The 14,319-nt window shown below is 49.6% G+C and overlaps 1 protein-coding gene across 3 annotated transcripts in view; it reads left to right on the top strand.

Annotated features, from left to right (window-relative positions):
- Positions 1-7,863: 7,863 nt before the first annotated feature.
- Positions 7,864-14,319, top strand: part of LSS (lanosterol synthase) — a 30,499-nt gene continuing 24,043 nt past the window's right edge. For 2 of the 3 annotated variants that reach the window (XM_061424145.1, XM_061424156.1), the window contains exons 1-6: positions 7,864-7,979; positions 8,419-8,584; positions 9,265-9,430; positions 11,382-11,490; positions 12,189-12,310; positions 13,077-13,173. In XM_061424145.1, the coding sequence (XP_061280129.1) occupies positions 7,966-7,979; positions 8,419-8,584; positions 9,265-9,430; positions 11,382-11,490; positions 12,189-12,310; positions 13,077-13,173 (674 nt within the window). In that variant the 5' untranslated portion in view covers positions 7,864-7,965. The remainder of the gene's footprint in view (positions 7,980-8,418; positions 8,585-9,264; positions 9,431-11,381; positions 11,491-12,188; positions 12,311-13,076; positions 13,174-14,319) is intronic. The other variant, XM_061424151.1, reaches the window with a different exon arrangement.

Below are 14,319 nucleotides of genomic sequence, written 5' to 3'. Positions count from 1 at the left end.
CAGAGCATGAGCTTCTTATTGCAATGGTTTCCCTTGTTGCAGAGCATAGGCTCTAGGGCACACCAACTCAGTAGTTGTGATGCACAGGATTAGTTGCTCTGTGACTGGCGGAATCTTCCCAGACCAGGGATTGACCCTGCGTCCCCTGCATTGGCAGGCGGATTCTTATTCACTGTACCACGAGGGAAGTTCAACAGATAATTCTTGTTTCATGGGTGCAACATCCTATTTCTGAGGACATATTTTTCTGAAAGTCTTCTTCCACAACTTTCAATTATCTCCATTTCTCAAAATTTTCCTTTTTCTGTGTGTTTTGTTGCCTTTCATGTTAGAGGTCTTCCTTGAATGTCTGGCTTACTGATGGAGCTCTGAGGAGCTTGCTGGAAGCTCTATGTGAACTAATAGGCTTCTCTGCTTTTCTACTGGATCCCAGTTGTCAGTGTTTGCAGGTCTTTTATGGGAGCACCATTTGCTTCAGAGAAATCCTCCTACTGCCTGAAGCTATATGGCTAGTGGGAGAAGTGGAACTCCCATATGAGTGGAGACTTCTGTTCAACACCCTGCTTTCAGTGACCCTCAGCTATGCCTTGTGCCTGAGTTCACACTTGATCTGACTCAACTGCAGCAGGCTTCCACCCAGGTAGGAGAAAGGATCTACTGTCACGTTGCTTCTTATTCAAACTTTCCACCAGTTCTAATTTCTGCACCTCCAGTTCATTGGCAAAAATGGTCTTTTTTCTGAAAGACTTTACCTCCACACATGGGTTTCAGCTGTCTCTGCCTTGCTAGGTTAGTTATTGAAAGTGAAAGTGGTAGTCACTCTGCTGCTGCTGCTGCTAAGTCGCTTCAGTCGTTTCATGGACAGAGGAGCCTGGTAGGCTGCAGTCCATGGGGTCGCGAAGAGTCGGATACAACTGCGCGACTTCACTTTCACTTTTCACTTTCATGCATTGGAGAAGGAAATGGCAACCCACTCCAGTGTTCTTGCCTGGAGAATCCCAGGGATGGGGGAGCCTGGTGGGCTGCCGTCTCTGGGGTCGCACAGAGTCACTCAGTTATGTTCAACTCTTTGTGACCCCCATGTAACCTGATAGGCTCTTCAGTCCATGGGATTCTCCAGGCAAGAATACTGGAGTGGGTAGCCATTCCCTTTTCCAGGGAATCTTCCTAACCCAGGGATCGAACCCAGGTCTCTTGCATTGCAGCCGGATTCTTTACTGTCTCAGCCACCAGGGAAGCCCAAGTCAATTATTACTCCTTCTTATTTTCCCAGCCTCTCTGATTTTGTTGACCTCTCTTTATGTGGTCCACTGGAGAAGGGAATGGCAAACCACTTCAGTATTCTTGCCTTGAGAACCCCATGAACAGTATGAAAAGGCAAAAAGATAGGACACTGAAAGATGAACTCCCCAGGTCGGTAGGTGCCCAATATGCTACTGGAGATCAGTGGAGAAATAACTCCAGAAAAAATGAGGGGATGGAGCCAAAGCAAAAACAATAACCAGACTGGTGATAGAAGCAAGGTTTGATGCTATAAAGAGCAATATTGCATAGGAACCTGGAATGTTAGGTCCATGAATCAAGGCAAATTGGAAGTGGTCAAACAGGAGTGGCAAGAATGAACATCGACATTCTAGGAATCAGCAAACTAAGATGGACTGGAATGGGTGAATTTAACTCAGGTGACCATTATATCTACTACTGTGGGCAGGAATCCCTTAGAAGAAATGGAGTAGCCATCATAGTCAACAAAAGAGTCCGAAATGCAGTACTTGGATGCAATCTCAAAAACGACAGAATGATCTCTGTTCGTTTCCAAGGCAAACCATTCAATATCATAGTAATCCAAGTCTATGCCCCGACCAGTAATGCTGAAGAAGCTGAAATTGAACAGTTCTATGAAGACCTACAAGACCTTCTAGAACTAACACCCAAAAAGATGTCCTTTTCATTATAGGGGACTGGAATGCAAAAGTAGGAAATCAAGAACACCTGGAGTAACAGGCAAAGTTGGCCTTGGAATACTGAATGAAGTAGGGCAAAGACTAATAGAGTTTTGCCAAGAGAACACACTGGTCATAGCAAACACCCTCTTCCAACAACACAAGAGAAGACTCTACACATGGACATAACCAGATGATTGACACCAAAATCAGATTGATTATATTCATTGCAGCCAAAGATGGAGAAACTCTATATACAGTCAGCAAAAACAAGACTGGGAGCTGACTGTGGCTTGGATCATGAACTCCTTATTGCCAGATTCAGACTGAAAATTGAAGAAAGTGGAGAAATCCACTAGACCATTCAGGTATGACCTAAATCAAATCCCTTATGACTATACAGTGGAAGTGAGAAATAGATTTAAAGGACTAGATCTGATAGACAGAGCGCCTGATGAACTATGGACAGAGGTTCATGACATTGTATAGGAGACAGGAATCAAGACCATCCCGAAGAAAAAGAAATGCAAAAAAGCAAAATGGCTGTCTGAAGAGGCCTTACAAATGGCTGTGAAAACAAGGGAATTGAAAAGCAAAGGAGAAAAGGAAAAATATACCCATTTGAATGCAAAGTTCCAAAGAATAGCAAGGAGAGATAAGAAAGCCTTCCTCAGTGATCAATGCAAAGAAATAGAAGAAAACAACAGAATGGGAAAGACTAGAGATCTCTTCAAGAAAATCAGAGATACTAAGGGAACATTTTATGCAAAGATGGGCTCAATAAAGGACAGAAATGGTAGGGACCTAACAGAAGCAGATGATATTAAGAAGAGGTGACAAGAATACAAAGAACTGTACAAAAAAGATCTTCACAACCCAGATAATCATGATGGTGATATCACTCACCTAGAGCCAGACATCCTGGAATGTGAAGTCAAGTGGGCCTTAGGAAGCATCACTACGAACAAAGCTAGTGGAGGTGATGGAATTCCAGTTGAGCTATTTCAAATCCTGAAAGATGATGCTTTGAAAGTGCTGCACTCAATATGCCAGCAAATCTGGAAAACTCAGCAGTGGCCACAGGACTGGAAAAGGTCAGTTTTCATTCCAAACCCAAAGAAAGGAAATGCCAAAGAATGCTCAGACTATCGCACAATTGCACTCATCTCACACACTAGTAAAGTAATGCTTAAAATTCTCCAAGTCAGGCTTCAGCAATACATGAACCGTGAACTTCCAGATGTTCAAGCTGGTTTCAGAAAAGGCAGAGGAACCAGAGATCAAATTGCCAACATCCGCTGGATCATTGAAAAAGCAAGAGAGTTCCAGAAAAACATCTATTTCTGCTTTATTGACCAAAGCCTTTGACTGTGTGGATCACAATAAACTGTGGAAAATTCTGAAAGAGATGGGAATACCAGACCACCTGACCTGCCTCTTGAGAAATCTATATGCAGGTCAGGAAGCAACAGTTCGAACTGGACTTGGAACAACAGACTGGTTCCAAATAGGAAAAGGAGTATGTCAAGGCTGTATATTGTCACCCTGCTTATTTAACTTCTATGCAGAGTACATCATGAGAAACACTGGGCTGGAAGAAGCACAAGCTGGAATCAAGATTTCTGGGAGAAATATCAATAACCTCAGATATGCAGATGACACGACCCTTATGGCAGAAAGTGAAGAAGAACTAAAGAGCCTCTTGATGAAAGTGAAAGAGGAGAGTGAAAAAGGTGGCTTAAAGCTCATCATTCAGAAAACTAAGATCATGGCATCTGGTCCCATCATTTCATGGAAAATAGATGGGGAAACAGTGGCTGACTTTATTTTTCTGGGCTCCAAAATCACTGCAGATGGTGACTGCAGCCATGAAATTAAAAGACGCTTACTCCTTGGAAGGAAAGTTATGACCAACCTAGACAGCATATTCAAAAGCAGAGACATTACTTTATCAACAAAGGTCTGTCTAGTCAAGGCTGTGGTTTTTCCAGTAGTCATGTATGGATGTGAGAGTTGGACTATAAGGAAAGCTGAGCGCCGAAGAATTGATGCTTTTGAACTGTGGTGTTGGAGAAGACTCTTGAGAGTCCCTTGGACTGCAAGGAGATCCAACCAGTCCATCCTAAAGGAAATCAGTCCTGGGTGTTCATTGGAAGGACTGATGTTGAAGCTGAAACTCCAATATTTTGGCCACCTGATGTAAAGAGCTGACTCATTTGAAAAGACCCTGATGCTGGGAAAGATTGAGGGCAGGCGGAGAAGGGGATGACAGAGGATGAGATGGTTGGATGGCATCACCTAATCAATGGACATGGGTTTGGGTGAACTCCAGGAGTTGGTGATGGACAGGGAGGTCTGGCGTGCTGCGGTTCATGGGGTTGCAAAGAGTCGGACATGACTGAGTGACTGAACTGAATTTGTTTATTGGTGCTTCCTCTCCAATGCTTTTACTATGCATTTTTATCTCTTATTACTTTATGTAAGTAGGGTTTAAGTAGGAAATGGTAGTCAATGCCTGTGCTCAGTCTGATATGTTTAACTGGAAATCCACACACACCCCACACCTTTTTAACTACCACTGGGCTTTTCTTCTCACATCTGAGATTGCTCTTGTCAGTCACCAGTAAATTGTTTGCTACATCTAGGCAACAATTCTCAGACCTCATTTTACAATCCCTTTATAATCTTTGCACAGATCACCATATCTTCTCCTGGCTTCCCTGACTCCACATTTCCCTAGTTTTTCTCCTCTCTTTGGCCATTCCTCCTCCTCTAGATTAGAAATTGTTGCTGCCCTTGGACTGATCCTGGAAATTCTTCTCTGAAATATTTATGCCCTAGTTGATTTCATCCAGTCTTATGTTTCCAAATATCAACTGAAAACAGACCACTCCCCAATTTGTCTTTCTAGTTTTGTCCTCTCTCTTGAATGCCAGCCTATTCAACCTGTCCACTTTGAACGTCTAATGGGCATCTCTGTCTTAACATATGCAGAGTACATCATGAGAAACACTGGGCTGGAAGAAGCACAAGCTGGAATCAAGATTTCTGGGAGAAATATCAATAACCTCAGATATGTAGATGACACCACCCTTATGGCAGAAAGTGAAGAGGAACTAAAAAGCCTCTTGATGAAAGTGAAAATGGAGAGTGAAAAAGTTGGCTTAAAGCTCAACATTCAGAAAACGAAGATCATGGCATCTGGTCCCATCACTTCATGGGAAATAGATGGGGAAACAGTGGAAACAGTGTCAGACTTTATTTTTGGGGGCTCCAAAATCACCACAGATGGTGACTGCAGCCATGAAATTAAAAGATGATTACTCCTTGGAAGAAAAGTTATGACCAACCTAGATAGCATATTGAAAAGCAGAGACATTACTTTGCCAACAAAGGTCCATCTAGTCAAGGCTATGGTTTTTCCAGTGGTCATGTATGGATGTGAGAGTTGGACTGTGAAGAAAGCTGAGCACCGAAGAATTGATGCTTTTGACCTGTGGTGTTGGAGAAGACTCTTGAGAGTCCCTTGGACTGCAAGGACATCCAACCAGTCCATTCTGAAGGAGATCTGCCCTGGGATTTCTTTGGAAGGAATGATGCTAAAGCTGAAACTCCAGTACTTTGGCCACCTCATGTGAAGAGTTGACTCATTGGAAAAGACTCTGATGCTGGGAGGGATTGGGGGCAAGAGAAGAAGGGGATGACAGAGGATGAGATGGCTGGATCGCATCACTGACTAAATGGACCTCAGTTTGAGTGAACTCTGGGAGTTGGTGATGGACAGGGAGGCCTGGCGTGCTGTGATTCATGGGGTCGCAAAGAGTCGGACACGACTGAGCGACTGAACTGAACTGAACTGAACTGAATCTAAGTTGAAAGTTTTCCCTAAGCCTTCTCTACTTTAGAAGTGACAGTACTATATGCCCAGCTGTCCAGGCCAAAACTCTCAGTCTTCTGTGTCTTATTTATTAAACAAGATGGAATTGGTAGGGTGCAAGTAGAGAGAAGCATTATGTTTTCTCGTGACTGTCCCTGGAAACTCTTATCTGTAATTATCAGATAGATTTTATAGGTTTTTCCTTTCTATCTTAGAAATTTTTAAAAAATGATTATGTATTGCTCATAAAAATCCAGTCCAGTAAAATACCAGCATTCAAAGTCCACACCAATTGAAATGAGTTTGAGATGTCCATATAGGCTGGAGTCCTTATTCCCACACTTTGTGTTTCCACATGGAGGCACATCCCTGGAGAAAAACTTCCAGCTTTTTCCCCACTCCCAGGAAATGTGAATTTGGGGGAACAGAACAGAATTTCAGGGTCTTCTGGTATACTTTCTAGGATCAATAGGCTGACGGGCATCTTTTCATAGGCACTGGCTCCATGGTGTTTCGTGGGGCAGCTCTGTGGAGGATACAGTTGTCCCCCTGGGCCAGAGGCTGAGAGGTACATGTGTATGATTTAGCGGTGGAAGTAGCTGGCCATCTTGTCAATCTAAGCCATGTATTTCAAACTATAGTTTTTTCTCTGTAGCAAGGCTGGTAATTTGATATCCATTCCTCTTACTGCTATATCTTCTTCATTGGTTTCTGAACTGGGATAGGAAGATGCAAGTGTCCTTTACTGACTGTCTAATAGCCTGATATTCCATTAGGGGAAATGTACATGTGTTTTCTTTTGCAAGTATCCCCTGCCCTTCTCTGGCTTGCTGAGATTCATGGCATGGGGATAAGACTCAAGGGATGGGTACAGAAAAACTCACTTGACTGGAGAAATTGTGACATGATGGTCAGAGCTTCTGTCAGGAAGATGAAGAAACAGTGGGGCTGTCTGTGAGTTCCTGAAGAGTCGCCTTTGGGACCTCAATGTTTGCACAATTTCCTCCAACTCCATGGAGCCCCTGGCTCCTGCTGCACACCCTGAGACCACTTTACTGCCATCCATCCCATTCCCAGTCCTTTCAGCATGTTCTCCATTTTTCTCTCCCTTCCTTTTACAGTCCAGGCCTTCCACATTTACTTACACTGGAACTCCAAAACTGTTAGGCTCCCCTCTGAGTGACCCAAGCTCTCTCAGTGTGGCTTCCTCCCTGGGCAAATAAGTGCTTGGCACCTGTACCTTGAAAGCCCCACAGCAAAGCATCCTGAAAGATGCACCGCCCCTTGCAGTCAGCAACAGCCTGTCATCTGTCCCCTTCTGTCGTCTCCTCATGTCCTTTCCCCTCTCCTGTCGTCTCCCTTCTCCTGTCATTTTCCCTCTCCTCTCGTCTCTCCTCTCCTGTCCTTTTCCCTCTCCTGTCGTCTCTCCTCCTGTCAGTCTCTCTGGTGTCATCTCCCTTCAAGTGTCATCTCCCCTCCTGTTAGCCGCCCTACCATCATCTCTCTCCTGTGAGTTCCTCTCAGGTGCTCTCCAGCAACCTTTCTCTTTCGGATGCCTCTCCCCCGCCCCTAACCCCCGCCCGCGTCGCGCCCTCCGCGGGATCTCGCGGCCACGTCTCCCCTCATTCACTCACCTACAGCCTCCGACCTCGGGTACTTCCTCAAAGGCACTCGCCGCGATCCAAGCCCCTTGTCTTCTGGTCTCTGGTGGGACCCTCTTCAAGGGTCAGTCTTAGGCGCCCCTTGGTGGCCTCGTCCTGGCGCTTTGCTCCACAGGTAGCTACGAAGCTGACAGAATCTGGCTGCAGGCGTGACAGGCAGTCGCGTCCCTCCGCGACACGCGCGTTCACCAATCCCCGCTCACCGGCGCGCCCCCGCCCACCGACGCAGCCCCGCCCACGCACTTCCTCACCCCGCCCCCAGATCCACCTCTGTCCCTGTACTTCGGCTCCGCCCCCACTGCTCGGAGGGTCGCGCTCCACCACTGAGGTACCCGGGCAAGCCCCAGGCCCACCCTCCCTGTGCTCTGATTGGCTGCGTGAGCATCTGGCCACGGCGCACGCACGTCGGCAGAGGCGAAAGACTTCGCCGGCTAGTCCAGGTACTGGGCCCAGGTTACCGGGAATCAGGAGCGCGGCAGCGGTCATGACGGAGGGCACGTGAGTCTCAGCGCCCCCCGAGAAGGGAGAGCGTGGTCGGGGTCGCCGAGGAAGGGGTCTCATCGGGTCGAGGGCTTCCAGCGAGGCTGCTGCACCGTCCGGTCCAGCCCTCTGTGGAGACCTGCGGCACCAGCCTTGGGGGGCGGTGAGGGGCAAGCTCTCCTTCGGAGGCGTCGCCCGAGGGCCTTCTGGGGCCGGGCCGGGGTGAGCCGGGTGGGGCCGGGGGTCGGGGTGGGGGCGAGGCCGTGGGCGGCGGTCCGGTGGCAGGTGTCTCCTCTCCCGGAGAAATAATGGCGCGACGTGTAGGTGCAGAAGTGCCTCTAGAGGGTTTTTATTTTGCAACAGTCTGCTGGTAGGTTGTTGGGGGAAACAGTGAGTGCGTTGCGCCTCTGGCCTCTGACCAGGTCAGAGCAGGTCACTTGAGCATGATCTTTTCTAGGTGTCTGCGTCGAAGAGGCGGACCCTATAAGACAGAGCCAGCCACAGACCTCAGTCGCTGGCGGCTCAGCAATCAGGTTGGGAGGCAGACATGGACCTACTCTCAAGAAGAAGATCCTGTCCGAGAGCAGTCTGGCCTGGAAGCTCACCTCTTGGGACTGGATACAGTAAGTGTTGATTCTGCTAGTCCCTTGCAGTGTCTGGGACACCACCAGAAACTTGCGTCCCTCCCTTCTTAGTAAGGAGCACCAGGAACCAGCAGGGAGCTTTAAACAGCTAGATGTAAAGGGTATTTTTTTCTTTCTTAAAAAGAATGGATGTGTAATGTGTACTTGTGTTGCATGTCACCAAAGCTGGTTCCTACAGGAGTTAACTGGGTAAACACAGAACATGAAGCCCCTTTGCTTCAATCCTTTTATCACTAAGCTGTGTGTAAAAAACACCTCTAACTTTGTTTTTATTCAGAAAAATAAGTTTTTGATCCAGCGAATTTCACGAGAAAACAGTTAGAGGGTATGACATATAAATGAAATCTCCCTGTCACTGTGCCATCCCGTGGCCCCTGCCCGAGAGAGGCCTGAGCTCTAGGTCTGAGTCACACACTCTTGGGCACTTGGTTTATTTAAGATGTCTTGGAGAAGTTGTGAATAAATTTGAAAATATGTCACTGGAACACAGAATTGTGAGGGAGATTGGCAATACCATCATCAGAATTTTAGGCTTTGAAACAGCTGAAACTTTCAAAGTAATTCAAGTTTGTTACTTTGACTTGCTGTCTAAATGCCAAGGGCTCCTCTGGCCTAGCTGCAGACCCCTCAGTTCTCATCTCTTTTTTTCTTCTTTGCAGAAAAGTTTCTTTAAGGACTTGCCGAAAGCGCACACAGCCTGCAGGGGGGCTCTGAATGGGGTGACATTTTACGCTGCACTGCAGACTGAGGATGGGCATTGGGCGGGTGATTACGGTGGCCCACTCTTCCTCCTGCCAGGTAGGAAGGTGCTGCTGTGGCTTGTGGGTAAGACATTCTTGAGATCCTGGCTTGATCTGGTTCAGGCCTTCATTGATCATCTGTGGTGTGAGTGAATGAACAGGTGAAAAACCAGGAGCTTACATAGAAAAGGTCTGGGGAGGGTTGCCTTGTGCCTGAGTTGTCCTGATGTTGTTGCTGGGGGATGGGAGCGAAGGCTCAGCTAGCTAGTGTTCTGAAAAAGGAAGCCAGGGTACTTTGGGAGGTGCAGGGAGGCTCTGGAGTCCCAGTGCAGAGTAGGAGCATCCGTGGAGGGCCTGGCCTATGGAAAGGTGCAGAGGTGGGCAGGGTGTTGGGTGGCGATCTTTAAGTCCTGTGTAGGCAGCTTGCACATGTGAACTCACTGGAAGGCTTGGCTAAGAGAGCTCAGCTGGGAGCTGTAGGTGGAGGTTGGTGAGCTGTAGGAGAACTGCAGTTGCATCTCCCGGGTACTCATCTGGTTTGGCTAGATCAGACTGTGCTGCATCCTGGGAACATTTCTCTAAAGCAATATGAGAAATTCCTTTTATGAATTTCTAGGAGTCCATCAAGCTCCCGTGTTTGTTTTGACTCCAAGCCCTGCTGTCTCCTGGACTATTCAGCTTTGTATTTCTGTCCAGGGACCCATGGGCCTGTCCTTGAGGGCAAGTCATTGGGCTTTCTTCCCTTGGTCCCACCTAGAGCCTGTTGAGACTTTTCCCAGGGGTCTTTGTAGGGAGGCAGTGACTGTACTGGCTTGCTGTGACCCTGGGCAAGGTGGCAGGACTGCACCATGCCTCGGCTGACTCATCTGTGACGTGGGGACAATGGGAACTGGGTTTGGTCATATGTGCACAGCACCAGGCACTCAGTAGGCGACAGGTCATGAGGATGCTGTGTTGGTTTGTGCTTGCTGCTGCAGCTCTGGGCTTGGCCTGCCGCCCCCCTCTCCTCACCCCCACCCCCCCGGCCCTCTGCAGGCTGTAAGGTGGGGCTTTCCTCTCTCCCTCTGGACTCTGGACAGACCATCTTTCTCAGATTAACACTGGCCTGTTTTGGGGTACTGTCTCAGGGTTCTTCCATGGCTGACTGAAATTTGACTGGTCTTTTTCTTCTTTAGTTTGGAGAACGCTCCTGGAGGCCATGACTCTGTGTGGCTGGTGTTGCACTGAGCATCACTGTGGTGATCACTGACTCTGGGGTTAGACCTCCTGGGCTTCAGCCCCAGCCCCACCACTTAGGGGCTGTGCCTCAGTTTCCTTGACTGTAAAATGAGGAAGCCACAGGCACTGCTTCCTGCTTGTGTGTTTCACTGTCTTGAAAGCATCATATTTGTTACAAAAGGAGATGGACTTTTTCCTATGAACCTCTGTGATGTCTGCTGGGGCTTCTCATGCATCTGGCCAGAGTCAGGGATCCATTCCACAACACGTTGTTGTTGGGGCCTGCCTGAGACCCCACAGGCTCAGTGCCATGGGCATGTGGCTGATGAAGTCAAGGCCAAGGGTAGAGTGGAGGGGGAGGAGGTGGGGAGCTTTTGAACACCATGCTCAGGAGGGGCAGGCTGGGAACAGAAGGTTCTTTGTGGGTATTATTTGTTGTCCATCTTTCAAAGTGACTTGTGCAATTAAAACATTTAATAAAATGGGAATATGTAAATATAAGCAAGTAAACATTACCCCATCCAGGGATGATCCATTTGGGGTTTCTTTCCCAGCTGGCATGTCAGTAGCATGGGACCCTGGAGTGGCTGGTGGGTTCTGCATGCTCCACGCAGTGTGTGTCACGTGTGCTGTTGCCGCTGCTCCTGGGTCCCCGGTTCCGAAGTCCCTGATTGGGTCGGGAGGAATAGCCTGCCCGGGCTTGTTTGCACAAGAAGGGGCCGAGCAGAGAGCTCCCTGTTGCATGGGGTTCCCAGAGTCTCAGGCCTGGGCTTAGAAGTGCTGAGTCCCTGCCAAGGAGTATCTGTTCTGCCCCACAGGCCTCCTGATCACGTGCCATGTGGCGAACATCCCTCTGCCGGCCGGATACCGAGAAGAAATTATACGGTACCTGCGGTCTGTGCAGCTCCCCGACGGCGGCTGGGGCCTGTGAGTCTGCCTGACCCTGGGTCATGGCATGTGTGTGTGCGCATGTGCACATGTGTTCTTATGTGAGAGATGTACCTGTTGGCGGGGAGTTACTGTAGCTGTGGGCTGGGAGTGGGTGGGGAGAGAGCCTGGCAGGAGGGAATTGGGCTGGGGTCTCCATGCAGGTGGGTCCAGGTTTCCCTGGTGCTTCTCATCCTGCAGCTGGGGCATGGGCCCCTCCTGGGCTTGCTGACTCCATACCGGCAGCCTTCATTGCAGAATCCTGGGAGGACAGCTCAGCTCTGCTCACCTCCTGGACGGAGTCGTGGGCGTCTCGAGCTTGGGGTCCCAGCCCTCTGGCCTGTGGGCGCTGGGGCAGACAGGATCTCGCCAATGCCCTTTCCCGCCTGGCTGGCTGCCTCTGGAGTGGGCTTTGCGGGCCTCGGTGATGTAGAGTCTTAGCTGAGTCACTGCCACACGACACTGGTCCTGTTGATTCAGTGTGAGAAGTGGACAGAGGAGGCGGGCAGGCCTGGGGAGCAGTTTGGAACTGCTCAGTTGTCACAGAGGTGCAGGAACTCTTACCGGAGTATGGCTGTTCTGGATGTTTCTTGTGTAGTTATGTCATTCTTGATTTGCTGAGGAAACTTAATGAAAGCGTTGCTTAATTTCTTAAGTAATGGAAGATGTCATTTCTCATTCGCCTCCTTCTGCCGTAGGCACATTGAGGACAAGTCCACGGTATTTGGAACTGCGCTTAACTATGTGTCTTTGAGAATTCTGGGTGTGGGGCCTGACGATCCTGACCTGGTGCGAGCCCGGAACCTTCTTCACAAGAAAGGTAACCCCTGCCCAGAACACACAGGCAGTAAAGAGGTCATGTTACCTCAGTGTAAGGAGGGCTCGCAAATTGAAACTATTAATAGACAGATGCAAGGAAGGCATCAAAGTGGGAGTAGGAGGAAACTGCCTACCCTTGCCAGTAAAATTTCAGAGCACAAAGTAAGGTTGCTGTGTTTCACAATTCTGTTCCACAAATCGGCATGGACTCACGAAGGACACGCTGGCGCATTGCTTGCGGGAGTGTGCCTTCCCAGAGGGCAGCTGGGCTGCACCTGTGGGGTGGAGCTGGTGGAGCTCTGCTTGCCCTGCTGCCTGCCCTACTGTGTGCCTGGCAGAATTCCTAGTGGTGGCTGCTCTGCCCTCGCCCTGGGAGGCCCTTCAGCTCCTGCCGCTCAGAGATCACCCACTGCCGCTCTGGCCCACCTGCCCGCCTGCCCGCCCCTCACAGACATTCCTCACGCTGTTCATGCTTCCAGTTTTGCGCTCACCCACCGGAGGGCCTTCCTGTCGGCACCTTGACGCCCCTTCCTGGCTCAGGGCTTCGCCTGCACTGCTTTGTCTTCCTGGGGGCAGGGGAGACACGCTTGTTCTGGGGAAGCTGTCTGTTCCAGCCAGTGGTTGTGGTGTGGGTGGTCCGAGGGCTCTGGAACCTGCTCGACGCGAAGGGGAGAGGACCCTCAGCAGCCTGTTGGCCGAGGGGCTCTGTTCCTGAGGATCTCCTCCTCAGCCAGAGGCCGGTGACGGGGACTATGCTCTCCCTCCAGGTGGTGCTGTGTTCATCCCGTCCTGGGGGAAGTTTTGGTTGGCTGTCCTGAACGTGTACAGCTGGGAAGGCCTCAATACACTGTTTCCAGAAATGTGGTATGTGACCCCCTACAGTCAGTTTGGTGGCCGGGTCACCAGTGTCTTAGCAAGTGGAGTGACACTGCCTGGGTCACTTGCTGCCTGTTAGTCAGATATGGGACTGTCCATTCAGTGGTGTGGGGTGGTGTTAGGCCCCTGGTAGAACCCGTGCTTGGCTGACAGAGGAGAGAAGGGGGTTCCCAATTGGGTGGGAGGGAGGGAGGTGCAGTGGGGTTGGGTCCTCAGCAGGTGGGTGGGTCCTGCCTGACTGCTTACAGAGCCACTGGGGTCGGGAATGAATTGCTGGCTTTGCTGCACAGGTGGCTGTAATTGTGTTGTTATAGACACTCTGAGCATCCGTCGAAACAGAGAACGAAGGTGACAGCCGCGCAGCCCTCCCCAGCCAGGGTTGGGGTGTGCATGCTATCTTACTGCCCGCCTTCTAGTTGTTTGCCAGTGAATGTTAAAGTCGATCCCAGACATCCTATTTCCCCTGTGAATACTTCAGTGTGTATATTTGAAAGATGAGAATTTTCCTTTCAGCAGAACTGTAATGCTGTTTAAAAACTCAGCAAAATCAACTTTCATTCCATATTGTGTGAAGCCTATTAGCTGGCAATTGTAAGCATTTTGTGAATATCTCATGAAAGCTGTGGATGTGTCCAGAACACATCCATATACATATAAGCACCTCGGTATCACCCCCAGGAGGTGAGGTCCCTGGGGCGGTAGCTGTCAGAGACCCCTCGCACATGTGGTCTGAGGCTGAAAGGGGAGGGTGGAGGACACCGCCAAGGTGCTCAGCCGCCTGGCGGGCTGCAGAGCTGTGCCCACGTCAGGGTGGGTGTTTGGGCAAAGCACAGCAGGGCCAGTGGTCAGACTTGGTCAGACTTGAGGAGACATGGCAGTCCTAAAGGTTTTTAAGTAAGAACTTTTAATTTTGAAATACTTTTCAATCCCCAGAAAAGCTGCAAAGATAGTCCAGAGCGTCTCTGTAGACCCCTCACTCAGCATCTCCGTGGTTAAGGGTCTCTGTTTCTGTGACATGTTGGTCACAGCCGGGAACTTGCAGGCTCCCTGACCCATTAGGGGCCGCGTCTCCTGGCGTTAGGAGGCACTGGAGGGGTTGTTGGCTACTCAGACTGCGCCCCTCAGGAGCTCGGC

This window comes from Bos javanicus, chromosome 1 (assembly GCF_032452875.1).
Source record: "Bos javanicus breed banteng chromosome 1, ARS-OSU_banteng_1.0, whole genome shotgun sequence".
Lineage (NCBI taxonomy): Eukaryota > Metazoa > Chordata > Mammalia > Artiodactyla > Bovidae > Bos > Bos javanicus.
The sequence above is the reverse complement of the archived record's forward strand: the minus strand, read 5'-3'. Positions and strand labels throughout refer to the sequence as shown.